A 27013-nucleotide genomic window follows, 5' to 3' on the forward strand; every position below is an offset into this window, starting at 1 on the left:
GAAGCTGGTAAGCTGAACGGTACAGGAAATTAAACGAAAAACAATGAATTCGGCACTCACCAAGTTTGTCCTCCAAGTTTCAACAATGTAAATTTCGTAATTTCGAGAAATTAATCCAAGAAATTGATATCAGAAGATAATAAAAAGGTACCTTGTAACCAATTGTTTTGTGACATTATTCCGTCAGTGGGGAACTACCGTACGCTCCTTTAAGTTTTTCATTTCTCGCTGGACGAGTACATCTTCCTCGCCGGATTCGTCGGATCAGTTTTCCCATCCTACGATAAGCTAATCTATATCATCGTGAAAAAAATGCAAACGACCAGTCTCTGACGCGATTGATGATTGTAGATAAAGCAGCTCGGAAGCAGATAATAATGCGGCCGATAAGAGAAAACCGACATCGGCTTGCGATCGGAAGTCGTCATGTATCCAAATCAGTAGTCCACGAAGAGTTGCTCGAGAGTTGCTCGCAAGCTGCGTAGTCACCGTCTGCTTCTGTGTAGCATTGATATCTTGCACAGTTTGCTTCGTTATTTTTACCCGTATCGTATCGTACGAGTAAGTGAAAAGAAGAGTTTTAATAATGGGAAAACTTGCTGTAGCACTTCTGACGGAGCTTCTCGTCGTTATACCGGTACGTGAAACGTTATTTCTTTGAAGGTATAATTGGATAGTTGAAGGTGCGGTTTGTGTCTTCAATGAGATGTTGCTACGCTGTTTAACGGTGTTAATTGGTAGGTCTAATGTCAAAATATTAATTAATGTAGTGGCGTTTATAATCAACGAAAAGAAATAAGTAAGAATAAAGGGAAAGGCGATACCTAACTGCGATACAAGTAAAACACGCGTTTGCGCAATCAGATAAACCATGATTGTCGAAAAAATCAATCTCTCCGATATGTAATATCGAATGATCCCGTTCAAGATAAATCATGTGTTATCAATTATTTTCTTTTCTAGAAAACAAAATGTGATTTTAAAGTTATTAATCGTGACATTATTGCGACATATTGCATCAGTAAAGGAGAAATGGTGGCGCGCTGGAGAAAAAGGGAGGATTAAAGAAACGCATTTCTCCGTTTCAGATTGCTCTTGGGGGACGTTTTCATGGGCATTTTTCTTATAGACAGTATTACGATAATCACGTTAATGACGGACGAATGACGAACCCAACAACCGCTACCTATGAAACAGCCAAGGAATCGTATGACGAGCCTGAAGGTGACGTGTGAAGTTCTAAAATAATATATTTTAGCTATACATTAACGCGATTATACTCCGTTAAAAGTTATTTAATTTAAAATTCATCAAAAAAAGTAACTGTAACTGTAACTTCGTTACAAGTAACGAGTTACTTCCCAATCCTGGTTTAAATTTCATACTTTGTTGGGTGCAATTACAGATACATACGCTAGCGAGAACAGCCCTGGATCCTCGGATTTATGGCAAGCGAGAAGTGGCGGCGATAATTACGTACAAGTGCCACGTTGCACTCACATGGGACAGACTTTCTGCGAGGATGTCCCGGATTATCCTCAGGACTTTGTGAACAGGATGATCGCCAAAAATTCCAGCCTGCTAAGTTACGCACAAGAGGACGTTGTTAGTGGGCGCATAATTATGAGTTGCTCTCGTAATTGGCGGAAATGTTGATTCGAGATTTTCTTTTGTTGATAGATTGGACTTGCGCCACGATCCGACGTCGAAGAAGAACCGCTTTGCCTGTCCACGGTAAAATCATCTTTGAATTGTGATCTATTATCGCATGTGACGTATATGTAGTTCTAAAAAATATTAACGGCATAAAATTCTAGGAGAAATTAATTACTCCAAAAGTGGGTATAAACATGAAAAATCAGTGGCTGTACATCCTTCAGTCGAATGAGACGAATTTCCGTCAGAGTTTACGAATTGAAACTTGCAGGTGAGTGAAGAAAAGTCGCTATAAATTTCACAATTCTTTAATATTTACATATAATACGAATAAGAAAATTGTACAATGAGCATATAGATTAGAATAGAATTTAGATATATAGAAGTAGACGTATATAGAATAGAATGTAAATCGTAGGTCTAGAGTAAAATAGAACGTTGTGAGGAATGTCGCAATCTGTTCTATTTTCAGAGAGGAGGATGCTAAGTGCAGGTTAATCGACGGTATCGCCGAGGGATACGTCACGACGTGCAAGCAGAAATACATTTATCGCGAGCTGGCTGCCATTTCTCACGGCGACATCGTTCATGATTACTTCCGACTTCCCGCGAGCTGCTGCTGTCACGTCCAATTCAAGGCTGATAACAAAGGCGTGGTTTCACCAAACGTCGCTTAACTTTAATCTTAGTTTAATTCCCGTTTGTCTCCTTCTTAAGTAACGGCTGAAAAGAGGCAAAGAATGAATTAAGCTGAGCTCACAGCTTAAACAACGTTGGTGAAACTGGCCCTAAATGGCAAGAGTGAAATCGTTTTTGGGGGATCCCTCTCGCCCTTGGATTATGCAAAAGACACACGCGTAAGAATATTTAAGAAAATAGCTATCGACATTTGTAAGCGGTATTATTCGTGTGGAATAGTTAGTTGGCCACCAAGTTTCTTTAGGACGCGAGGCTCGAAGATGATTTCTCTCGCTTGTATTAAGACCCCTGTAGAACGTTGTATGCCGAGTAAGATATCTTGATGATCTGAAAGAACGAGATAATTAAAATGGCATATGCAAATCAAAACATAACCGTGCTGAATTTATTACAAGTATTTTTAGGCATCGCCACCTTGTCACCGCGATCATACGCACCTTCATAAACGACTCGTTGGACAAAGTGACTATGTATCCACTGGTTATCGTGATTGGTCTCTTGGATCGCGTAATTATCACCAAAAGGGACTTCATTAAATCAACGGGAAGCATTGGCCAATCCATCTCGTAAACGGCGCTTCCAATTTCCGTGCTCTATGTATTTGCGAACAGAATGATTTTAAAAACCTTTACCAGACTGGCTTGTCCCTCGGATTTTGACATTCCTCGAGGAAGAAATTACTCGCGGCTTTGAAAGCTTAAAAATGACTGACCTTTAGTGTTACTTCGTTACCGAACCAGCAGTACAAATAAATCTGCATTAACATGCAACCGAGGTACGACGAACTCCACGCAAACTCAAGGCTCAGCAAGTTCTTCGTCAACATTTTGTAGATACTGAGGCAGAGCACTGTCGAGCTTATGGTAAATTGTACGAAAATCATAAGTGTGAACACCGAGTTGACACGTTCCGCAAATCTGCACGATTACGATCCGTTTCAGTACTGAGTTTTCTTTTCACACGCGTGGACGAGCTCTTATTTTTACCTGTACACGTAGCGATGATGATGGACGAGTTCGCGGACCAATTGCTGTTCTCGCGCCTTGAAGTCGTCCTTCGAGGCGCTACATTTCCGCGCTTCGCGCAGAGAATCCGGCAATGTGCGAGCGCGATGGCATAGTATATCCAGTTGGGCGCAGGTCTGGATCATAAAACCGGAGATGAGTGTCTCGTGGGCGACGCTGGCGTTCGCGCAGACCATCAGTCCGATGGTTTGGTGCAACATAGTCGCCCAGAAAGCGGTCGTTGACGAGATGTCGTAAGGCACCCAGTCGGACAGAGGTAAGGTCCTAGTGTTGATGAAGAACTGGAATTGAGCAACGGTAGCAAAGAAGACGGCCGATTCGTTTAGTATCTCGCAGCATATGGTGATTATCCTGGAGAAACAATAGAGAATATTGAGAAAATATCGGAGCGGCGTGAATACGGTTAAACGGAGATCTTTTAGATTCTGTTTAAATCAATATTTCCACAAGCATTTAGTCTATCAATTGACTAAATCCTCAAGTTTCTCTTGCATACTTGTTCTGTTATAAAAAAGAGGTTTAAAAAACAATGATATAAAATCCGAACGCAGTTCTTACAAAACTTTATTTTACAATACGCACTTCGCAGTGCGATCGAAGCGTCGCTGAATATCCGTTTCGTGATCGTTCCTGGGTACGCAGATATTCTTCAGCAGCATATCGGCGAGACCGATAATCTCGTCCCGACGTAGCGTCAGGTTCGTCACTTTGCAACTGACGCCGAGTACGGACAGGAACAGCGAGAATTTCTCGATGAACATCTCGAGATTCTCGACCATGAAGCAGTCGACCAAGCCGCAAAACGTGAATGAATAAAGTAGAAAATTCATCGCGATAGAATAAATGACGTACGCCCAATACTTGGCGGATGTTAAGTGGACGGGTCGCCAGTATCCGGTGTACGTCAACAACGCGAAGGATAAGGGGAGAGTGTGCATTGTACGCGGTTAAAAGTTCCCCAAGGAAGGCCTCTGAAGATCTTAAGGTAGATTCTCGATAAAAATATTTCTTATGAGATAACGTTCTAAGGATGTTATTATAATGCAGTTCTTATTTCTCCGCGTTGGCATTTCATGCCGCTGTATCGCTTCCATATTTTCCCTGACCTAGGAATTACTTTGACTTCCGCTATAGGTAATTCATGCACAAATAAGTTTTTTTTTTCTAATCGTTTCATGAAACATTACGCGCAATTCTACAAAGGCAATTGCTATTAGAGGCATGCCACTCTGTTACGGTAGTTCCGCGTTATTTAAAAATAAACGTCAGCGTGAGTTTGCTGTGCTCGCTACCCTCCTGTCATCGTCGCGATCGATATACGGGAGGCTCGGATCTCACTGCTGGAATACTTCTTAATCTATGTACTTTAATTGTTTCTCGAAACTTGAAATTATCAGCTTTGCATGTCTAACACATTTAAACGCGAATTACGAGAATAATATGAAGAACCGTAGGGACGTGACAAATGTCCAATTAGATAATGAATTAATGGTGGCATCATTGTTGCATACGACGGAAGACATAAGACGCCTGGACTTCCCGGAACAATATAGCGACGACGACACAGTTGCTACAAGAAATAAAAGTAAGACGTTACCTTCGCGTCCATTAATATATAATAAACATATGTAGTATCATAAAGTATGCGCGCTGCAAAGTACACTCTTTCCCCTCAGTTGCTTTTTTTTTTCTTCATTATTAGTAAGAGAATTTGCAATTCTTTTGCTGAACATTTTTTAATATTCTTTTTATATTGCAATTCTCAACAGCAATCAATTTGCCAAGACGAGTCCCGGCTCATTCAATCCAAACAAGATTTATCGTTTGTCGTATTATGACACATAATTTTATATCTACGTTTGCAAATTACATTTTGCGAGAAAGTAATTAAGATAGAAACGAAGTATTGCGGTTGGTAGAAAGTATCGAGTAGAACAGTGTGCTTTTGAATATCATGTTAAGGAAGTTAGATTCTTGATTTATTGTTAGCACTTGGCGCTTCTATTGCTATTATGTGAATCTCACTTTGCTTCTGCGCGACACTTTCTTGTTTTTCGGAATAAACGCGAGCCCGAGCGAGTCTTAGCATGAGCTGTTCAGATTCTGTGTCGCTCATTCGTCTATCCGTAAGTATTCTTGTTTATCGTGACGAGAGGAAACTTTTACATTGAATCGCGATGGAGTTTTCCCAAAAGGCCTGGAGCATAGCTTTGGAAAGCGACTGGAGCAGAAGAGAAAGGAGAGAAGGGGGAACATCCAGGGGGGAATACGCAAATACGACGAAACCGGCAAGTATATGGATGATCAGTCTTATTTTTCGTTTAAGAAAAATCAAGAGAGGAGAAACCTGAGACGCGCGGCTGAAACGAAGTAAAGTACAAGTAATTATACCTTTTTGGAATTGGGAATATAATAGTTTCGTGATCTCGGGTACGCGGAAAATGTGGGATCTTTCTTGTATATATGTATTATTTACATGAATCAGAAATCTTTCGTTTAGACATTTTAATGAATTTATTATACGTTAAACAACAATGTGAAAAATTAACATACAATTTTACATGAGAAAGTATACTTCTACAAATATTTAGGGTAATAATATAATCTGCGCAAGATTCCAGTTTTGCATAAATTTTTATATAAACGCATTTTTTTCAAAGCGAAAGACTCTAGCCAATATCCAAATTTATAAAATTTATTTCATTTCTTAATTTCAAAAAATATATTATCCTCGATAACTTTGAAGAGTGATTGACAGAACGTAGCTATGTTCGTTATACTCTTTCTTTGAAATGTTTTAAACATTGTATTTTAGTTTCAACACGAGATAGATATATTTTATTTATAACGACTCACCTTATATGTATAGATTAAGTTTATGAAGATTAAGTGGTATACTTCTGAGCAGTTAACTGTGGTTCACCGTCATCAGAACGAGTCCGAAATGCTAAACGCTTATTATACACAATCGTGACTTGACTACGTCGAGAGATCATCGAGAACTAAAGCTCTAGACGTTTGTTATCATAATAAATACACATGGTAAAAACAATTGGTAAAGTCATTACAACGTTTAGCAAGTGTTAGCCGTATGAGACATACGAGTATAACAGAATTTTCTAAATTGTAAAGACTCACTAAAAATACAATTAAAGTAATTAAAAATGAAATCCTATTAATAAAATGTGAATTTCTTAATATCAAAGTTACTTTTAATGGGCAGTAGGTGGCAATGACACCGTTCAGCTTTAGCATTTATATGAGTTCAACTTAAACGGATAAATTAAATGCATTCATGTAAACTAAACCTATGCAACTTATAATACAAATAGATAAAAGAGACAATATTTTCTATGCATTCCAATTATTGTTTGGAGAAACGTGATATATTAGAAAGTTTTAACAAAAGTCCTTCACAAAGTGGCGCTCATAATCCGAGCTTGTATTCCCCCAGTGAGAAATGATTCGTCGATTGACGTCGAAATGATGTCGAATCGACGTCAATTCGACGGTGTCGATGTCGATTCGACGTCGTTTCGACGTCGATCGACGAATCATTTCTCACTGGGGGCCGTTGAAATTCCATGCAACCAATAATGCACAAATATTAAGAAGTACAAAAGATTATATCCAACAAGACTTTCTAAGCAGTCTCTCTTTAAATACTCATTCAATAAATAATAGGGCTGTGGTTGTTTCGACATTTTGCTAAGTTAACTAATAGTTAAATCACATGTAGAGAAAAGTTCTCTATTATGAAACAGGATTCTAATATGAAAAAAATAGCAGGTTTTCAACATCCAAAATTCAATCACAAATCTTTTTTCGCAAGGATTATACAATCTAACAATGAATTTTCCGCTAAACAGATTTCGCTTCAAGGATAATAAATTCATATTGGAATCAACCGATGATGCATTAATCTAACAGAAACCCCGTTAAAACATATTAGGATCCTATCTCATAATTGGGAACTTTCCTTTACAATTATGTACATGTTCTTGTTACTATTATGTGATAAAAAGTACAAATGATACGAGCTGTCCAATAATGTGTCTAATTCGAAAGCTAATTTTATATCCCAAAAGGAAGTAGCTTAGCGAGCGAGTACAGAGCTTTTAATTTAGAACATCACCGACATTACAAAATTCTATTCCGTGCTGGACCTTCTAAAATAGTATTAATATATGGAATCAAAATAATCGTGCAAAAATATGTTGAAACCAAAATGAACAAACATGAAAAAAGAACCTTAATCGAGAGTCTTACAAACGTATACACAGTATCCTGTGTTGTGCCCAGATAATTTAAAAATTAGCTGGATAAAGGTGAAATAAAAATATTTAAATGTATGTTGAATGAGATGAAGATGAAATTGTTTTAAATACATCTAGATAAAGATAAAATTATGTGGCGGCTTATCTAGATAAATTCCAGATAATATGTTGTTAATGCTGTTTTTGTGGTCACTTACGTAAGAGCTTGCAAATTATAAAAGATTATAAAAATGTATTCATACTCTTTATTTATAACTTTACACGTGTATATAGTTTTTTATTATATAAGTTTCGTTTCATCTATTCCACCTGCGTGTGAACCTCGTCGTGAACTCCAACCCCATAAGTTATGGCTACTGTTACCTGTTCTCTCCATTCGTTTCCTTATCATATCGTTGGACACGCTCTTCAAGTCGTAGGCCCAGCCAATCTTTGCAAAAAAGTTAATAAAAGCTGTCGTGGTGTTGAATTTGTAATCGCCGAGCTCTGCAGTCTTGTAATCCCAGGGGAAAACATGATGGTAATTATGCCAACCTTCACCGAGGGAAAATATGGCAACACCTTTGTTGTCCGCTGGACAGATGTATCTATACCAGATGAGAAAGCAACTGTAATTAAATGTCGATCACGCTGTCGCAAAAATTAATCTTTCAGAAAATTCATTAAAAATTTGACAAGTAAATAATGGAAAGATTGATAATTGTCCTCATCGACATAAATTATGAGAATGTGAAATTAAAGAATTACACTCCTAAGACTATTTTAACTAATAGATACTTACTTGTCATAGGGTTTGTTGCCCACTGTATGAGCGACAGAATTTATCAGCCACGTTATATTCAACGTCAAGACATAACGAAGAATGGCCGGAATATAGAAAGCGTTTATCCATGTTTCGTTCCACCACACGACCGGAATAAGAGTTGGCGAAATAAAACACAGCAATGGCATCAATATGTTATAATATCTTAAACGAACAATTAATCTCATTCTAGATACTTCTCAACAAGGCATTAAGCCTATCACACAATGCGAGGCAACAGGCAACAGGAATAGGGAATAGAATTTTTGACGCGTTGGATTGGTTGAAGGAAAATTTCCGACGAATCCAACGCGTCAAAAATTCTATTCCCTATTCCTGTTGCCTGTTGCCTCGCATTGTGTGATAGGCTTTACTTCGATATTGATAATATACGTACTTCTTTTGGAATGCCAATATAGGATTGCTCTTAAGATCACTTAAGTCTATACCTTTGCCTTTTTCCTTGACTTCCGGATGTTTTCTACAGAGCAGCCAGCCAATGTGCGAGAAAAAGAAACCTCTTTTAGAGTTGTGCGGATCGGCATCGGTTTCGCTGTATTTATGATGAAGCCTGTGGTCTCTAGACCAGTCGATCACGGCGTCCTAGCTCCGATAAAAAGCAACCTCTTGAATGATGCCGATATACATATGTATAGAAGGCGTTAATTTATTTCATTCGCGTAAAGCGATGTTAATATATTTCTGTCGAATTTTGTATTGTTCCTCCACATTTGCGTATTTCTTCGAATATTTATACTTCAGTAAATGAAAATGTCAGTCAATGAATATGCACGCTCACATCCCAGTGAGAAATAATTCGTCGATCGATTTCGAAACGATGTCGAATCGACATCAATTTGACGGCGTTGATGTCGAGTCGACATCGTTTCGACATCGATCGACGAATCATTTCTTACTGGGATATGTACATACCTATAGTACCGTCCGGACAATACGTGTCTACATTCTCGAGCCTATGGAGAGTGATGTATTTTTTCCTAACAGATCATTTGGTTAATTAACATTTAATAACACGCAATTAGATTACGTTATTTTTCCATTTTTACACGAGACGCATGTTTTGTGCTCGGCATCACCGTATCAACATGAATTCTTTATACCTCACTGTAGGAAAAATTCGATTCTATCGTATTCCCGTTTGACCAATTGCTATATCATTAATATATACGTCTAATCAATTTTCAATGCTACAATACTGTCATTGAAATTTGCCACGGAAGAAATACTCACGAATTATTCGACGTTTCATTTTTCAGTTAGATGTTTTTATTTGTTAAGTCCTCAGTTTCTGAGAGATTCACCTACCTGGTACGTTGTGGTGCTCAAGATCATAAGTAACAACTGAAGGGGCCACTTGGCTTTGTAGGCTCGGTGTGACCAGAGCCGATGAACCCCAGCTGTGACTCCCAAGATGCTCAATTGATACAATAAAATTGCTGCAATCCAGAAAATCATGTTACATGTACATGGCTTGCTAGAAGACATGGTTGTTCCAATAACCACAAATTTTCATGGCGTGACTGTCGTGGCAAATTACGTTACGAGAGATGTAATTGACAACGCGGAACAGAAAATTTACTCGTAATGCGAATGTCGCAACATACTAGTACATATGTATAGTGACAAGTTTAGAAAAATCTATTATAGTGAGCGCAACATAGTAATTTCTATAATAACGTAAACTAGGTAGTCTAAATCAAATTATACAAGAGTCAATAGGTGTGTTGTTGTTCAAACTGGTTCGAAAAAGACTCAACTACATAAAGAGTGTTTCAGATGTTTCAACTGATCTAATTTTAACATCCCGTTAATTGTTCACGCTGAAGAGCTTTGCGTGAACTTCATGCTCTTCCCCAAACTCAAATCTGCCCTCACAGAGGAGCGTTTTGAGGATGTGGCATCGATTCAAGCGAATTTGCCAAATCAGTCCAGAGCTTCTACGACCGGAGCCGCGAGTGTATGGCGAGGGAAGAGATGTATGGAGAAAATTAACGTGTTGATACATTTTTTTGGCATCGTTACGTGTTTTATTTCGAGGTAGTCCCGGAACTTATTGTACCGACTGCGTACTTTTATATAATTTAATTTCCTTGGTGAACAATAGTATCATTTCATCATACAATTATTTTATAAGGAAGTAAAAGATACGTTATACCGTGCAATAAAATTGCATCACTCACCGAAAGCGGTGGTCAGCAACTTGGCGGACGTGAACGAGAGGTAAAGTCCGTAAAGAGCGCCGAGATGTAGGAACGAGAAAATCGCCACATTTCTCCAGACAATATGCTTAACATATTTACGTTTCTCCTTGGGTTCCTCGGTCAGTTGCGACTCGTCAACAGTATCATCCTCAAATAGCGCTCCTGTCGGTGTTACATGTGCTGCCATTCTTGCGTAAATTCTGTTAACATACATATAGAAAAATGCCATTAATTATTTCTTGTAAAAAGTCTAGCGAGTAATAAATTTTGTCACTGTTACCGTGATCTTGGCGAAGAATTACATTAAACTAACTTTTTATTTTATTATATATTCATCAATTATGTATATTAATAACTTTATTTGCTTCTTGAATTATGTACAAAATTTCAAAAATTTTTTACAATATTTACAAATTTACCAAAATTAATTACAAAAAATTATAAAATTTACACAATTAAACGCAAGCAGTTTACTTACTATATAAGGTAATAATTTTATCTATTAAGCAGGAATGGGCAAAATGCTGATATCGGGCAGTGGGCGCCCGCGGTTGCCCGCCACCACGTCTATAATCAAGTTCGGCTGCATTGTTTTTAACTCTCACACACTGAAAGCGACTTTCTTTGACATATAATGAGCAACAAAGATAGAACACTTTAGCGTGTGAGTTCTCAAAGAAAACACGTGATATAATTATGAACATTAGTACAATATTATCTTTTACAATATTAATATATTTGAAATTTGAACTCTTGAGCGTACCGGCGTTTATCATACAACCTTTTTTTTAAAAAAAGGTAAAAAAGACGCCAAGTGTAAGCGCCATCCAATCAAGAAGTATATATTATAATTTAATTATTTGAATATATTTTGTTAGAAAAATAATGCATTTTTATTGTTTCTACAAAAGTAATGATATCATCAAATTGCGCCAATTAAAATAGATATTTATACAAGCTAAATACTTAATTATTTTTGATATTAAAATGTTATATCCAAACAATTGAGCATAAGGTTTTACCGAAGGAAATAAAGGAGACAATAACATTAATGAGACAAATTTTTAATCCTTATTCAATAAAACTATAATGCAAACAACTTTAATACAAATAAATGTTTTATTAAAAGATAGCAGCGCCAAGTTTTTTAAATAAATAATAACGTCGTGAATCAGGTCCGATATGTATCCAACAATTAAATTAGAAAAGGCCATCTTTTCATATAATATTTATTTTTATTAAAATTGTTTGCATTAGATTTTTATTAAATAAGTATTAAAAATTATAATAATAAATACTTCAGTTGAAAAAAATTTATACAATATGATACATTCTTTAAAACTATACTTCTAAAGCGCGACGCTCTTTTTCACTTCCCGAAACTTCCCCACTATTGCCCAACACTCACAGCTATTGCCCGCGGGCGCAGTTGGACGCCCTCGGGCGGTGCCCACTTGCCCATCCTTGCTATAAGGTGTAAATTTATTGACGTATGGAAATACATACCTTTAATATGGTCCCAATATTAACTACTATAATAATTGTAATTTTACATGTAACTTTTTTACAGTGTAAACGTTCAATTTATATTATTACAATAAGAAGTTGGCTAGTGCGAGTGGCGTCGGAGCCTCAATCCGCGTTTTATACTCCGAATTTTATACTCCGATATTTTTAGCATACAATTCCACATTGTATGTTAAAGATGTTTGAAGACATTTTCCTTATTTCAGACATTAACCACGGAAAGAAAGAGAAAACAATGAAGACAAAGACGACGAAGATATGTAAAGTAAAAGCATAAACTTCCTCGTGATTCAAATTAAGATTTTCCTTCTCTTTTATGGTATCAACGTATATTTTCTAAAAGACATGAAATAAGATAACAAAAGTGTAATACGTTCTTGTAAAAAATTAATGTAGCAATTTGAAAAGTTAGAATAAACCTATTTATCTGATATTTTAAATAATTTAAATTTATATCGCTAAGTTAAGCTGTAACAAAATGTGAGTGAGAGAGAAAGATGTTTTTTAGCATACAATTCCACATTTTATTGTAAAACTTTATTGATTAAGCAATGAGATTTCACATTACAATGTGAAATTGTTTGTTAAAGATGTTTTACTCCCTCTCACATCTTGTCACATTAATTTAAATTAACCTCAACCTTAAATTATTTATTTATTAGGTGTACAAATGAATAATCCAAATTATTTTAAGCAGTTATGAAATCAATTTTAAATTGAATAGATTTTCCCGCTCTTTTGTGTTTATACAATGTTGGCATCCCTGTTGAAAATACCCGATTAAAACCGATTGAAAATTTTGAATCCGCATGAATCTGGATTCTTGATGCGGAAAATACCGATTGACGCGGATAGTGTCAGATTTGAATCGTGTTCAATCAGAAATTTCCAGATAGATTTTGATCCGCGTCTATCGGTTTCAATCCGTGATAAAAGTTCGCCGATTGGAACCGATTGGCGCGGATTCAAGTCAATCTGGAAAAATTGTATTAAAAACAATAAACAATTCAGATATAAATTCGCCGACTGGAACCGATTGGTGCGGATTCAAGTCATTCCGGAAAAGTTGTATTAAAAACGATTGTTAGACTTCGTCAGAAAATCCGATAGAAACCGATTGTTACTGCTTCAATTCTATCTGGAAATACCGGATTGAATCAGATTACGGATTGAATCCGATTGATCTTGCATTTTCACCAATCCGGTGCCCGATTGGCCCGATTAATATCGAATTGAAACCGATTAATTTTTATAGAAATCAATGCGATATCTATCGGTTTGAATCGGGTAATTTCAGTAGGGATATATTAAAAAGAACATATAGTTTGGCGAAAGGCCCAACGTATCCTTCAAAAGTATTCAGTTCAGTACAGTCGAAAATGGCAACAGATAAAGTGCATATCCGACACTGCATTCTTTACGAATTCCAGCAAAGAAAAAATGCTACAAGAGCGTGCAAATCGATTTGCTCCTTTCTCGGCGAAGGTGTTGTATCGTACGATGTATGCGCATTTTGATGACGAAAAAAACTTAAAGAAGGTTAGAGAATTTGTACTGTAACAAGGACATTATTGACACGTGCCGTTCCGTTACAAAAATAAACCTTTTATGTCTAAAATATCCGTACTTTGGAAGAAAATTGTATTCTTATCAAACATAATGGCATCGACCTTGCTACTAAAACTTTAGCAAAAAAGAACTCAAAATGTTCTCGTTTTAGACTTCCAATTTATGGTCTTATCTTATCCCTATCTAAGGGCGAGTTTCACAAACGTCGGTTAACTGCTAACCGAAGGTTAATTGATACTCTGTCTCTTCTTAGATAATAAGATAGAAAAAGATAGGGAGTTAACTAAACTCTGGTTAACAGTTAACCGATGTTTGTGAAACTGGCCCTTAAAAAGGCATTGCGAGTTCATTGTTGTCGCTTTTCCGCGATGCCGATTGGCTCTCTCGAAACTCGATCGAGTGTCGATCTCGTTGCGAGTCGTTCACTTCGACTTGCGGTTTCGACAGTTTGTATTTAAGAGGGTTATTTTGACAGTTTATGTAATATAATGTGGAAGAACAATGGCGCGCGCGAAGCGCGCGCTTGTGTTGTTCTAGTTTTTAAAATAATAAATGAAGTATATTTAAGTTCTAGTTTTTAAAATAATAAATGAAGTATATTTAAGTTATATATTATATTGGAGGAAAAATATACAAAAACAAATTTGAAATCTGCTGTAAAAATTATACGTCATGTAAATGATAAATTCATTCGTACGCAAAAACAAATATGTACTGCTATACATATAGAATGATTTGGGAGATTGTGCACAATAGTTTTGAAATATTGCTATAATATTGTTCAAACTACATTGTAAATTTATGTTTATACAATGTTTCTACAATATTGCACTGCAATGTACTGTGCTTTTATAAGATTTTATTTTTATAATAATTTTGTTGATTAATATAAAAAACGTGAGTGTTTGTTAGAGCAGCACTTATACATATTTTTCCTTTTTAACAATAAGCAATTTTTTAAGTGTGTTATGTACATTAAGTCTTCTTAAATATAATATCATTGCACACTTAACAGACTACAATATAGTGATAACATATCTTTTACATGAAAACTAGAAAACCGAAAATTTCGTGCGATTCGCTTTATTATCGCGGTGATCTGGAACCGGACTCACAATATCCCCGCAGTATGCTTATACGTTAAGTGGTATTATTCATGTGAAAATAATTATGTAGTTAGTTTCTTTAGAATAGAGATCGAAAAGATGATTGCTTCCGCTTGCACTAAGACTCCTACAAGATGTTATACGCTGAGTAAGATGTTTTGATAATCTGAAAAGATAAGAATTAAAGCTGCATGTGCAAACGAAAATATGATCGTGCCGAATTCACTAAAAATATTTCTAGTGCCGTTAATATATCATCGCCATATCATCTTATGGACCTTCATAAATGACTCGTTGGACAAGGTAACTATGTATCCGCTGGTTATCTTGATTGGTCTCTTAGATCGCGTAATTATTACCAAAAGAGTCTTCATTAAGTCAGTAGGAAGCATTGGCCAATCCATCTCGTAAACCGCGCTTCCAATTTCCGTGCTCTATGCATTGTGGAATAAACTAATTGAAAAAAGTTCACTAAACTGGCTTTTCAAATAAGTGAAATATTTCTCGAAGTAGGTCGCGGCTTTGAAAGTTTAACAAATTTTTTAATGACTAACCTTCAGTGTCACTTCGTTACCGAACCAGCAATACAAATAAATCTGCATAAGCATGCAACCGAGATACGTTGAGCTCCACGCAAAATCAATGCTCATCAAGTCCTTCGTCAACATTTTATAGATGCTGAGGCAGAGAACTGTCGAACTTACGGTGAATTGTAAGAAAATCATAAGTGTGAACACCGTATTGATGCGTTCCGCAAATCTGCACCATTACCACCCCGTTAATATACTGATCTTTTCTTTTTCTTCACGCGCAAATAAGTTTTTACCTTTACCTATACACATGGCGATGATGATGGACGAGTTCGCGGATCAGTCGCCGTTCTCGCGCTTTGAAGTCGTCCTTCGAGGTGCTGCATTTCCGGGCCTCCCGCAACGAATCCGGCAATGTGCGAAAGCGATGGCAGAGTATATCCAATTGGGCGCAGGTCTGGATCATAAAACCGGAGATGAGAGTCTCGTGGGCGACGCTGGCGTTCGCGCAGACCATCAGCCCGATGGTCTGGTGGAACATAGTCGCCCAGTAAGCGGGCACCCATTCGAACATAAGTAAGGTCCGAGTGTTGATGAAGTATAGGAATTGAGCGATCGCACCGAAGAAAGTGGTCGACTCGTTTAATATCTCGCAAAATATGGTGATTATCCTAGAGAAATGATAGAGAATATTGAGATAACATTGGAGAAACACGAGCGGTGCGAACATGGTTAAATAGAGATTATTAGATCTTGTATAATTAAATAAATCTATATGTAGTACTTAAAAAACAATTTATTATTGACACGTGCCGTTCCGTTACAAAAATAAATCTTTTATGTCTAATATCCGTACGAAGAAAATTGTATTCTTATCAAACATAATGGCATCGACCTTGCTACTAAACTTTAGCAAAAAAGGTGCAAATTGGAAATTTGCACATTGCTTCCTCAACATCTGGACTTTGTTTTGTATTTTAAAGGTGCAAATTTTAAATTTGCAAAACGCAGCATCAGCATTTTGCAAGTTGTTTTTTATTTATAAGGTGCAAATTGGAAATTTGTAAAATGCAACATTAACATTTTGGCAAGTTGTCTATTCAAATTTGGCTTCCTCATAGAGGAAGCTTTGTGAGTTAATGTGCAAATTAAAAATTTGGACATTGCTCATTCTAACTTGTAAAAATGCAAATTGGAAATTTGGACATACTTCGTCATCATGAAGGCAAGTGATTATTAAAAATTTGGGCAACCTCATAGAAGAGGCTTTATGAGTTAAGGTGCATTTTAAAAATTGCTTACTCCAGAATTTTTATTTGCACACAAAGCTTTCTCTATGAGAAAGCAAAAGGATTTAAAATGTTCTCGTTTTCGACTTCCAATTTATGGTCTTATTTTAAAAATAATAAATGAAGTATATTTAAGTTATATATTATATTGGAGGAAAAATATACAAAAACAAATTTGAAATTTGCTGTAAAAATTATACGTCATGTAAATGATAAATTCATTCGTACGCAAAAACAAATATGTACTGCTATATAGAATAATTTAAAAGATTATTCACAATAGTTTTGAAATACTGCTATAATATTGTTCAAACTACATTGTAACTTTTTGTTTATACAATGTTCTTACAATATTGCACTGCAATGTACGATACTGCAACGTTACTGTAATGTAGTTGCAAATTTCTGTACTCTATGGGAAAATTCAAATGTAGTTCTTACAGAACTTAATTCAACAATACGCACTTCGCACTGCGATCGAAGCGTCGCTGAATATCCGCTTCTCGATCGTCCCTGGGTACGCAGATATCCTTCAGCAGCATATCGGCGAGTCCGATAATCTCGTCCCGACGAAGCGTCAGATTCGTCACTTTGCAACTTACGCCGAGTATCGACAGGAACAGCGAGAATTTCTCGATGAACATCTCGAAATCCTCGACCATGAAGCAGTCGACCAAACCGCAAAACGTGAACGAATAAAGTAGAAAGTTCATCGCGATAGAATAAATGATGTACGTCCAATACTTGGCGGATGTTAAGTTGACCGGTCGCCAGTATCCGGTGTACGTCAACAACGCGAAAGACAAGGGGAGAGTATGCATCGTTCGCGGTTAAAGATCTAAAGGAAGGTCTCGACGATCCTGAAGTAGATCTCGATAAAAGTATTTCTTATGGGACAACGGCCTGAGAACGCTATTATATTGCGATTCTCAAGTCAGCGTTGGTTTTCCATACGGTTATATTGCTCCCCTATTCTCTCTGGCTTAGGAATTACTTTGACTTTCGTTATAAATAATTCATGCACAAATAAGTTTTTTTTTTTATGTAATCGCTTCAAGAAATATCAAATGTAATTTTACAAAGCCTATCGTACGCTCTTAGAGGCACGCCACAGATGCGGTAGTTCTGTCCTGTTTAAAAATTAACGTTACTATAAATTTGCTACGTTCGCTACTTCGCTGTCATCGTCGCGATCGATATACGGCAGCCTCGGATCTCAGCGTTGGAATATTTCTTAATCTACGTACTTTAATTACTTCTCGAAACTTAAAATTACCAGCGTTTGCAGTTTCAACACATTTAAATGTGTATTACGAGAATAATATGCATCAAGGACCGTAGTAATGCGACAAGTGCTAAATTGGATAACGAATTAACAGCATTGCTATGTGCAATGGGAAACAGAGATGTCTAGATATCAAAAAGCGACGACAACTCTGTGATCATAAGAAATAAAGTAAGACATTGCCTTCGATTATCCATTAATATATAATAAACGTAGCATCACAGAAAGAGTACGTGTTGCAGGCCAATATACTCTTCCTCTCTCTAATTGTTTTCCTTCTTTCGTATTAATAAAAGAATTCACAGTTTTTTTCCTAATAATGTTGCGGCATTCCTTTTGTATTCTCAACGTGGAATTAATTCGTCGAAATGAATGCCCCTTGCTTGCTCAATCCGAAAGGGCTTCGATCGTTCGTTATGAGATAGACCTTTCCCTGCCTGGAAAAACAGAAAAGGCAGGTATTTCGTAGTGTCTTACAGATCGGAAATGGTGAAAGAATTCTTATAATATCTCATAATATTTTGAAGAATTTTCTCATAATTTTGTAAAAATTCCTAAAAAAATATTTTTACTTCTTCCGATTTCGTAAGTTTTCTTATGGAGCTGTTCAATGATTAATTTTAGAATGCTCTACATTTCATGTACATATATAAAAGAATTTTAGAGAAAATGTAAATTTTTTCTGCATTTCTGAAAAGTGTTACAATTCGTAGAAAATTTATGAGAAATTTTCTAACAATTTATTAAGTCTATAAAGAAGTCTTGAAGAATTATATGACAAATTTTAAGAAAACTTTTTACCAGAATGCAATTTTACAAGATAATGTTTTTTGAATTATTTCTCTAAAATACAGAATTTTTTACTGACGCGCTGCGTGGAGTGGCATATCCCATGAAGATCTGTGTATTATTATTGCAATTGCCGGAAGTGAATTGAGAGATCGAAGAACATTGCACGCCCAAGAATGAAGATTCATTGATTAAAGACTCGGCATACAATTTCCAGGCACGATTGTGGCTACAGAAATCTGAAACACGATAAAAAATGTGATCTTGAAAATCGAGATGTGAAAAATATTTGCAGGTTTATTTGTAAGAGAGAAAAAGTATACCGTCGTTACTGTAGAATGTGGGATGTTTCGGACAGCCAGGTTGTATGCGTGTACCACCGTTTGGGAAAAAATCCACTGTGCCCGTGTTCTTGGCAACACCATAAATTCCATAATCTGTGTGTATGGTGTCCACAAAGCGGGCAGCGTTGGACGAAAGACTAGGCAGGAGAACATTGAAAAATGGACCGGCCGGGTCCAGACCTGTACAAAACGTATCTTAGTGTTATATTAAACAACGATACAGAAATAAAATTCAGATGAAATTAATTAATAAAAACTTATGAATTTTCACCTGTAATTCTAGGAATATCAAAGTTGACTTGTCTGCCGATATAACCAGCAATCTGACTGCCCATGGAGTGTGCGACGATGTGTAATTTTTCCGTATCAACACCAGATTTCTTCATCTCATTGAAAAGCGTCGCGAGAACTTTTCCAATGAGAGGTGCATTTATCGCTAAATTTACATACGAGTCGTTCGCTAATTTACCGTAATCTACCGCGAGAATATTGTGATCGCGTCTATCCAAGTAAGCTGAAAAGATAAAAGTAATTTAAATGCTTTTTATAATGCATGCTATATATCGAAGTATTACCTTGCACTACCGTTTGCACGCTCTTTCTTTCCACATTTTCCGTGAAGCCGTGAACGTACATTACCGTTGGCTTACTGTTGTCAATTCGAGATGTGATCGCGTTGACATTCTCCAACGGGTAATCGACATATTCATGCAACGTGGTTCTAAAAAGAGATCAATATTTGGATCGATTTCCGGAAATAAAGTTATCGGAAACTTATTTTGAATAAAACAAGATATCGTTTAAGAAATGCAATTTATTCTTTTATCTCGAGAATTTAATTTCAAGCGATAAAAAGTAATAAAAGGAATCAAAAGTACTACAAACATGAGTACCCATAAATACGTAAAAAGATGCTCTGCAAGTTAGAAACTGCTCCCTCCTTAGATTGTCCGTCTACGAAGAAATAGATTTGATTAATTTTTTTTACATCAATATTACTTGTGTTTAAACAAGACAAAAATAATATATATAATAAAATATTTCTGCACTATAATGTAAGAATTCTCTTAAGACTGCTGTTTAATTGAGATCTTTGAATTTCAATGAAGGAAATCATCGATGGGTATCTAAAATAATTGTATTTTCTTCATCATTAACACAACCACACTCACTATTACAAGTTAATAATTACCAACTGCAGTCGCGTATATTAACGCAATGGTGACAGCACATTGTCGCAAAGCGCGGTTTATCATTGTAATTCTCTGAAGCCTCTCAAAACAAAGAATATGTGTTAACGGGCTAAACTTTGAATTTTTTCTTGCGCGCTGCAATATATAAGAAACCACGTTGCTAATTTATGTTAAATATATGAGACATTACGTTATCTCACGTCGCCCTGTTTGATTTATTGTGTGTAACGAACCCTTTTACACGTGTCAAACATCGAAGGTATATTTTTCTGACGGAGTTGACTATGCTAAATATAAAAAAGAGTTAAATATAAAAAGAGTTATGGTCTTCGAAAAATTAGGTCATAATGATTATTATGAAATGTGTACAAATACTGGACAAATAAAATCCAACAACTGGCTATAAATTTAATTAGAAGAACTTATTGCGCAAAATATTACCTCGGATTTTACTGGCAAAGAAAAAAATTATTAGTCGTGCACAATTATTATCGCAAAATGAATTAAATATTTGAAAAGTTCTTATATAAGTTTATATATGTATATAATATAATAGACACGTGTATAAAAAAAGCACACATATATAGACACAAATTTTTACAACTATTTGTAAGAATGTAAATCGCAAAGCTCTGAATAATAATTTTTTAATAAAGAGTAAGAACAAGATGGGCCCCATTTTTTCGTATTTGATTTTGATCACAAAGTAGGTACCAAACGAAAGGTCTCGTCAAGATGATCCAAAATTCCCAGGACATAAGCGATGAAGCCGTCTGGACAGACACCAACTATTTATTTGAAATGGAATGGAACCTTTGAAAATTGGGGCCATTTGCTTATAGACACTTGTTCTCACTCTTTAGACAATTTTTTAGATTACTTTTTTATACCTTTTGTAATACTTGATCGATTTTGTGAGTATTATACTTTACAAGTATGTCGTTGCGGAATTAAAAGATAATGTTATTTAAAAAATATGTATATATGTATATAATTATATAATTTGCTGTATCTATTTGATCTTTCATACTTCATTGTATAAAATTTTAATAATTATGTTAATATGCACGTTTACACAATTTTTACAAATACAATTGTGAGTTATTATTGCAGAATTAACAGTAGAGGATATAAATATAGGCGATATATAATCCCGATATAAATGCTGGTAAAATAATTCTTTTATTCATAGAGTTACATAAAATTTATGTCAATTACGTCATGATTTATAGTACCATAAATAAAATTAGGAATTGCTTTCATATTTTCATTTTGAGTTTAGAACAAATCGGCTTTATTATCAAGTAATATTTTTATACGTCGAAACGTTTTACTTTGCACTTTCTATGACTTACCATGACTGACTGACGCCAAACTAGCGATCAACAGAGCAAAGAGTGTGTGCATTGTAAGTGAATAACTACTGTTAAAGAAAACATGTCGCTTGATTTTATATATACGTGCAAAAAAGATTTCTAAGATTAGATAATTTCGATAAGATAGAGTTCTGAGAGCGCATAAGTGTTATTTTAGATAGAATTTTTAGATAGAATATTCGGAATCTTATCTGTATAAGGCAAGGCAATCCCACACAGCACAAGCTCCGATTAAGCTCCTAGGAAGTTCATTTCGCTGAGCTCCCGGCCCAGTGAGAAATGATTCGTCGATCGACGTCGAAACGACGTCGAATCGACATCGATTCGACATCATTTCGACGTCGATCGACGAATAATTTCTCACTGGGGGAAGCATACAAAATTCGACAAAACAAGCTTCCAGGGAGTTCATTTCGCTGAGCTCCCGGGAAGCTTACAAAATTCGATAAAACAAGCTTCCAGCGAGTTAGTACTAGTCGAGAGCTCCCTGGGAGCCTCATTTAAACTCCCTGCGAGCTTAAATAAAGTTCCCAGAGAGCTTTCAAAAGCGGACATAGGAGCTCCGTGCGAGTTCGTTTGAAGTTCAAGTGAAGCTTATGACCAATTTTAAGAGCTCCCCGGGAGCTCCCCGGGAGTTCCCCGTGCTGTGTGGATCGTGAAAACATGCGAATATTTAACTCAATGCATTGTGTCCAGACTTACTAAAATGTATATACCACTTTATATTACACTAAAATATACAGTTGCAAATGATAAGGTTTAAATGATATAAGTTAACGAAGCCATCAATTTCCTTTCATCACTCAGAAATGTCCCACAAATTTTATATGTATTTATACAAAAATGCGCGCATAATTGTACAATTTCATTTAGTATTAGGACGCTTTATAGTTCCATATTTATATATTTTTTAAATATGCAAAATTATTGATAACATACTTTATAGAAAATATATTGTCACGCCTGCAGCAATCCTGCAGATCTCACGCGTAGCCGCGTAAATAAATAACACCAAATACTGGATTCTCAACGTGCGATTTTGTACAGTACAAGAATACAATACGACTCGGTTTTACGTCTCAAGACCACCAAAGTGCGACACAAAATCGATAAACCTTATCAACAAAGAAACGACTCTTCCCTTCTCCGGTATCGTGGCAATTAGCCACATTATTACGTCGTTGCGTTGTCTAGTCACGGGCATAATATTTTTCGTTACGTTATCACAACATATTCTATGTATTTTCATTGTTGTTTCTACATGGACGCATTTCAAAATACTAAAATATTTTTAAATGAAAAGATTAAAACATTGTAAGATCTCAAATTTTAATCGACCTCAGCTGGCCACATTTATTGAATACGCCTTCACAACGTTTCGACCTTTGGTTTAGGTTCTTTTCAAGTGAGACCTAGGAGTAAATGTTTTATATACAGTTTACGTGAAAAGTATAAACGAATTGTACAGTATCACAGAAAGATTGTCGGTCTACCATGTTACGGAGTTTGTCAAATGAAATTACAGCCACAATTTGGCGAACGGTGTTCAGAAATAAGAGCCATTTCACTAACGTCCGGAGTCGATGATTGTAAGACAAAGACGGTATTAGTTATTTTCATATTCAGAGGTCGGGTAACAAACATACACATATAAGAATAATACACCAAGACAGTCAGAGATGTTTTCAATAAATGTGGCCAGCTGAGGTCGATTAAAATTTGAAGTTTTATTTATATCAATACTGGCAGTCCGGTGAAATATACCATTGCAAGATCTATTATATTTTTTTCATTAAAGTAGCAATTTGTAATCGTAATTAGCCAATGTCGGACAAGGCAAAAACATTAAATAATGTTCTTCGATAAAATAGTAAAGGTTTATATGGAATTCCATATTAATCTATATCAGAGTTGCTCATGAAACAAATAGCGTTTTCGATTTTCTGACTCGGAGTCGGGTCGAGTCAGCAAATCGAAAACGCTAAAAGAGTGCGACATCGCGCTATAATTCTGTCAGCTGCTCATTTAATCGCACTTATGTTAATTTATGTACTAGTAGATTTATGGGAATGTCAAGAATTATCAGTAAAAATAATTGTGTGTATCTTCTTAACGCGCAAGGAAGTAAATTGGGGGGAGGGGGACAGACCGGAAAATGCTAATTTTAGTCACCTCTGTGACGGTGTGATAAGTAAACTGGTCAATGTACACAAGTGATGTTCGGAATATTTCAATTTATTTTTAGAATAATTAACTATAACCGATTTTGATAAATATTTAAGCGTTTCTTTAGAAATGATCAATTAACAAACAATAAATCATTGATTATAAACATATAGGACATTATTTCTGTATTTCTCTCTGCCGATTCCTTTCGTTGCTTTCAGTGTAGCCTTTATTCCTCGCTTATTGTCTAACAGTTGTCAAGTTAAATGTCTGTTCAACTTAGTATCTTGCAATATAAAAAAGTGAAGGTGTACAAGTTTGCTTAAAATTAATTAGGACGAGTGTACAAATGGATCTTTAAATGCTGAACGCTCGAGATCCGTGCGGTTTCATATCTTTGGAGTCTTGGGAGTGGATCGTTCGATATTTTTATAATTTCCGTATCCTCGAAAGTCAATTCAAGATGCACGAAATTTTCTTGGATCCTTTTATAATCTCGAATATCCTTAGGATTTTCGCACTTATGATGAAAAGCGTAGTAAACATCGATACACATTTATCCCGCGTATCCACTAAATACAGTTGATAAGCAATTTATATTAATCACAATATAATGTCGATAGCACTAATAACGTATTTAGCCGATCGCGTTTAGCATAAAATTTTGCGTGTAGTCATATTCAATTGTCGGTATGACGGACTGAACAAATTTCAGAAATATAATGAGGTACATATGCACTCCTAATTCTCCACCGCCCTCCATCACCGTCTCCATAATTTTCTTCATTACCTCGGCGTGCCTACGCAAACAACAAGTCCTTTAATCCATCAAGATTCATAAATCTAACGAATTTGTAGATCTGATATCTCCTTGTCGCCTTCTCTTACCTGCAGGGGTGAACAGAAGCCATAGGGGGGCCAGGTATGTGCGGGTGAGTCTCCATCGTGACCGTCTTCTTAGCATGATCTTGACTAACATCTTCGTACATTTCTTCCACGCTAAGCTGCTTCCGATTCTAACGTGATAAAATAATTAATACGGTAGATTTAGGAGATGCAATAATTCAAAGATTTAAGAAATCGGGAGGAAATGAATACGCATCTTACCTCGTTGTATCCGTACAACCATAATCTGGGTGTCTGATAATATTTATCGTATGTAATGTACAAGTCGTAGGTGCGAGTGCGAATGATCTCTCCCTCCGTAAACGAATCCAGTTTCTCATGGCCGGTTTTCTTCGCGCTTTCCGTTGCTGCGTGCTGCAAGGGAAATTGATCTCTACAATTATTAATTCAGGAAAACTTCCTTCCTCTCTAGATTCGCGTTTGCTACCTTATCCTGCTCGTCCAGCATGCCGCTGATCTCGAAGGCCTCCATATCAGCGGCGTCCTCGTCATCCTCATCCTCGTCCGCGTTGTCTTGAAGTTCAGACGATTCCCCCAGTGTCTCCTCCAGTGCCATTTCCGTCACTCTTTCGTCCAGACCAGCGACACTAGTGGCGTAATGATGGGTGTCTACCCAACCGCCTTCAGGATCGTCAGCTTCTATAATACACTCTTGCTCGTTGCTGTATTCCATCTACAAATGCATGATAAACTGTATTACTGTGCAAAGAGAAAATTGGAGAGAGAGAAAATTGTACACTACTATGGCCCGTGATATTACCTGCTTACATCGACGTGTACAAGGAACATTGCGAGTCAGCAGGAACTGTTTGCCCTTTGGTAAGTAAGACTTTGCCCTGTCCTCGTCGCCGGTGGCCCACTGCCACGTGGGACAATGATGCACCAAATTGTCGCCGGCTGCTACAAATTCCTCCGGTGTCAAAACGCCTGTTTCTCGGAATTTGCTTTCCTTAAAAAGAACCATGCGAATTCACATAAATTAACATGTCACAATTGAAGTTACGAATAATCAAGTTCAATAAAAAGGACAAAGAATCAATAAGAACTACTTCCTTGGACAAATTTTGTCCCTACCACAGAATTAAGTCAAATTATAACAGCAATTTTACATAAGTACAGAACGTTCAATAAATTACGACGCGACCGACGAAACGTTATGTCCCAGCAAACATCAAAGTAACAGTTACATAACATCGATATAAATGTAATATAATGTGTGTTACATTATATTTACATTGATGTTATATATTGTTACTTTGGTGTTTGCTGGAGTAAAAGTTACTGTTGCCACTTAAATGGTAACAAATTGGTAAATTCTGTTCGGTTTCTGGATAGAAATTTTCTCAGATCCATCCTTTATTTTCCGGTTGAAAACAAAAAGGTCTCAATTAATTTTAACAAAGAAAATGGTAAACGTATGCATGAATATTGTAAACGACAAAGCGCGATTGATTTAACATGTGATTCTAAGTCGTCGAGCCGACTAGAATGTAGCGACTGCTGTTGGATTTTGTCAATAGAACACGAGCTTAATGCAGACGCAGTTGACGCCGATCTGCGGAGATACTCCGCTCAAATCCACTGGCAAACTACTGACGTGCTGTCAACGTCGTGCTTCCTGAGCACGGAATGACTCTTTCGAGAAGCAACGGCCCCTCTAAAAGTGGCTTGTAGCCAACCAGAGTACGGGCCAAAGAGAGAATTTATCCTGTGAATTTAACATTTAACTCGCACCTCCTCTTCTTTCATCGATTACATCAGAACTTCCTGTGCGTCTCTGTTCTCCGTTTCGTTCGGCGCTAATCAAACCAAAATATCTAATCAGACTCGACGAATTACCGACGTACAATTTCACGGGAATTACCTTCAGCACCGGTGTCAGGTACTCAGCGACGCCCAGCGCAGTGCCCTTTACGGAGTTTATTACACTTTGCATTGCTGATAATCGTTCAAAATTGAGACAACACACACACGCACACACGGGCACACACACACACACACACAGCAGACAGCTTCTATCAGATGCACGGACGTGCAGGAAAGAGAGATAGACGTTCAGTGGAGTTTCATCTCGATCCCCGACAGAGATTCCTCTTTGCGTCGCGACGCGTTCCCGCTCCTTCCCTCTTTCCCGGTGGGCCGGGTCGGTTCGCGCCCGAGCCAAGTGGCACGCAACCTCGTCCGACAGGTGACCGACGACAAAACCGCCGCGGAGAGCGAGAGATCGGTAGATAGACGCGCCACGGTCGGTC

At 36.7% G+C, this 27013-nt stretch overlaps 6 protein-coding genes across 14 annotated transcripts; 1 reads left to right on the forward strand and 5 right to left on the reverse strand.

The window, feature by feature from the left end:
• The first annotated feature begins 379 nt into the window (after positions 1 to 379).
• On the forward strand, positions 380 to 2729 carry LOC105570541. Its single transcript, XM_012027818.1, has 6 exons — positions 380 to 637; positions 1089 to 1224; positions 1406 to 1605; positions 1681 to 1734; positions 1818 to 1927; positions 2129 to 2729. The coding sequence occupies exons 1-6, from the start codon at positions 587 to 589 to the stop codon at positions 2331 to 2333; spliced, it is 756 nt and encodes a 251-aa protein (XP_011883208.1). The 5' UTR covers positions 380 to 586; the 3' UTR covers positions 2334 to 2729.
• Positions 2693 to 4635, reverse strand: LOC105570713 (putative odorant receptor 71a). The gene is made up of 4 exons (XM_012028150.1): positions 3963 to 4635; positions 3342 to 3731; positions 3068 to 3272; positions 2693 to 2948 (listed from the first exon to the last, which is right to left on the reverse strand). Exons 1-4 carry the CDS (start codon positions 4316 to 4318, stop codon positions 2700 to 2702), a joined length of 1200 nt encoding a protein of 399 aa, XP_011883540.1. The 5' UTR covers positions 4319 to 4635; the 3' UTR covers positions 2693 to 2699.
• Positions 4636 to 7917: 3282 nt separating this feature from the next.
• LOC105570542 (acyl-CoA Delta(11) desaturase-like) lies at positions 7918 to 12247 on the reverse strand. Its single transcript, XM_012027819.1, has 6 exons — positions 12188 to 12247; positions 10661 to 10881; positions 9786 to 9916; positions 8857 to 9062; positions 8439 to 8624; positions 7918 to 8244 (listed from the first exon to the last, which is right to left on the reverse strand). Exons 2-6 carry the CDS (start codon positions 10866 to 10868, stop codon positions 7938 to 7940), a joined length of 1038 nt encoding a protein of 345 aa, XP_011883209.1. The 5' UTR covers positions 10869 to 10881; positions 12188 to 12247; the 3' UTR covers positions 7918 to 7937.
• A 2496-nt stretch (positions 12248 to 14743) lies between these two features.
• Positions 14744 to 17662, reverse strand: LOC105570544 (putative odorant receptor 92a). Its single transcript, XM_012027829.1, has 5 exons — positions 17168 to 17662; positions 15716 to 16084; positions 15438 to 15642; positions 15162 to 15317; positions 14744 to 15049 (listed from the first exon to the last, which is right to left on the reverse strand). The coding sequence occupies exons 1-5, from the start codon at positions 17521 to 17523 to the stop codon at positions 15011 to 15013; spliced, it is 1125 nt and encodes a 374-aa protein (XP_011883219.1). The 5' UTR covers positions 17524 to 17662; the 3' UTR covers positions 14744 to 15010.
• Positions 17663 to 17733: 71 nt separating this feature from the next.
• LOC105570543 (lipase member H-B-like) lies at positions 17734 to 22775 on the reverse strand. Of its 8 annotated transcripts, none has more exons than XM_012027827.1 (8): positions 22629 to 22775; positions 20313 to 20392; positions 20014 to 20074; positions 19696 to 19841; positions 19392 to 19634; positions 19100 to 19300; positions 18856 to 19015; positions 17734 to 18424 (listed from the first exon to the last, which is right to left on the reverse strand). In XM_012027827.1, exons 2-8 carry the CDS (start codon positions 20374 to 20376, stop codon positions 18343 to 18345), a joined length of 957 nt encoding a protein of 318 aa, XP_011883217.1. In that variant the 5' UTR covers positions 20377 to 20392; positions 22629 to 22775; the 3' UTR covers positions 17734 to 18342. The 8 variants fall into 8 exon arrangements, with proteins under 8 accessions (XP_011883217.1, XP_011883216.1, XP_011883214.1 ...); XM_012027826.1 differs by having other exon boundaries at positions 20313 to 20448; XM_012027824.1 differs by having other exon boundaries at positions 20313 to 20600.
• Positions 22776 to 23912: 1137 nt separating this feature from the next.
• On the reverse strand, positions 23913 to 26718 carry LOC105570547 (ubiquitin-like-conjugating enzyme ATG3). 2 transcript variants are annotated; one of them, XM_012027831.1, is made up of 7 exons: positions 26626 to 26698; positions 26496 to 26560; positions 25522 to 25710; positions 25189 to 25434; positions 24963 to 25115; positions 24744 to 24871; positions 23913 to 24655 (listed from the first exon to the last, which is right to left on the reverse strand). In XM_012027831.1, the coding sequence occupies exons 2-7, from the start codon at positions 26508 to 26510 to the stop codon at positions 24493 to 24495; spliced, it is 894 nt and encodes a 297-aa protein (XP_011883221.1). In that variant the 5' UTR covers positions 26511 to 26560; positions 26626 to 26698; the 3' UTR covers positions 23913 to 24492. The 2 variants fall into 2 exon arrangements, with proteins under 2 accessions (XP_011883221.1, XP_011883222.1); XM_012027832.1 differs by lacking the exon at positions 26496 to 26560 and having other exon boundaries at positions 26626 to 26718.
• Between the last annotated feature and the right edge of the window lie 295 nt (positions 26719 to 27013).

The sequence above is a fragment of the Vollenhovia emeryi genome, unplaced genomic scaffold, assembly GCF_000949405.1.
Source record: "Vollenhovia emeryi isolate VEMERY1.0 unplaced genomic scaffold, V.emery_V1.0 DF939120.1, whole genome shotgun sequence".
In the NCBI taxonomy this organism is placed as follows: domain Eukaryota; kingdom Metazoa; phylum Arthropoda; class Insecta; order Hymenoptera; family Formicidae; genus Vollenhovia; species Vollenhovia emeryi.

Bases quoted from the DNA above. Each gene is read 5' to 3' on its own strand.
- LOC105570541 (XM_012027818.1), top strand. From the start codon at position 587: ATGGGAAAACTTGCTGTAGCACTTCTGACGGAGCTTCTCGTCGTTATA. The intron at 1,606-1,680 runs GTTAGTGGGCGC...TTTTGTTGATAG, and splicing joins GTTACGCACAAGAGGACGTT to ATTGGACTTGCGCCACGATC. The intron at 1,735-1,817 runs GTAAAATCATCT...ATAAAATTCTAG, and splicing joins AACCGCTTTGCCTGTCCACG to GAGAAATTAATTACTCCAAA.
- LOC105570713 (XM_012028150.1), bottom strand. From the start codon at position 4,318: ATGCACACTCTCCCCTTATCCTTCGCGTTGTTGACGTACACCGGATAC. The intron at 3,732-3,962 runs GTGCGTATTGTA...TTGTTTCTCCAG, and splicing joins CGCTTCGATCGCACTGCGAA to GATAATCACCATATGCTGCG. The intron at 3,273-3,341 runs GTAAAAATAAGA...GTAATCGTGCAG, and splicing joins CATCATCGCTACGTGTACAG to ATTTGCGGAACGTGTCAACT.
- LOC105570542 (XM_012027819.1), bottom strand. From the start codon at position 10,868: ATGGCAGCACATGTAACACCGACAGGAGCGCTATTTGAGGATGATACT. The intron at 8,625-8,856 runs GTACGTATATTA...TGTTCGTTTAAG, and splicing joins ATATTGGCATTCCAAAAGAA to ATATTATAACATATTGATGC. The intron at 8,245-8,438 runs GTAAGTATCTAT...CATCTGGTATAG, and splicing joins GGCAACAAACCCTATGACAA to ATACATCTGTCCAGCGGACA.
- LOC105570544 (XM_012027829.1), bottom strand. From the start codon at position 17,523: ATGCATACTCTCCCCTTGTCTTTCGCGTTGTTGACGTACACCGGATAC. The intron at 15,643-15,715 runs GTAAAGGTAAAA...GTAATGGTGCAG, and splicing joins CATCATCGCCATGTGTATAG to ATTTGCGGAACGCATCAATA. The intron at 15,318-15,437 runs GTTAGTCATTAA...CACAATGCATAG, and splicing joins GTAACGAAGTGACACTGAAG to AGCACGGAAATTGGAAGCGC.
- LOC105570543 (XM_012027821.1), bottom strand. The intron at 19,842-20,013 runs GTACTCATGTTT...ATCTCTTTTTAG, and splicing joins ATCTTTTTACGTATTTATGG to AACCACGTTGCATGAATATG. The intron at 19,016-19,099 runs GTATACTTTTTC...ATCGTGTTTCAG, and splicing joins CACATTCTACAGTAACGACG to ATTTCTGTAGCCACAATCGT.
- LOC105570547 (XM_012027832.1), bottom strand. From the start codon at position 26,697: ATGCAAAGTGTAATAAACTCCGTAAAGGGCACTGCGCTGGGCGTCGCT. The intron at 24,872-24,962 runs GTAAGATGCGTA...TTATCACGTTAG, and splicing joins GGTTGTACGGATACAACGAG to AATCGGAAGCAGCTTAGCGT. The intron at 24,656-24,743 runs GTAAGAGAAGGC...TTGTTTGCGTAG, and splicing joins GCTTCTGTTCACCCCTGCAG to GCACGCCGAGGTAATGAAGA.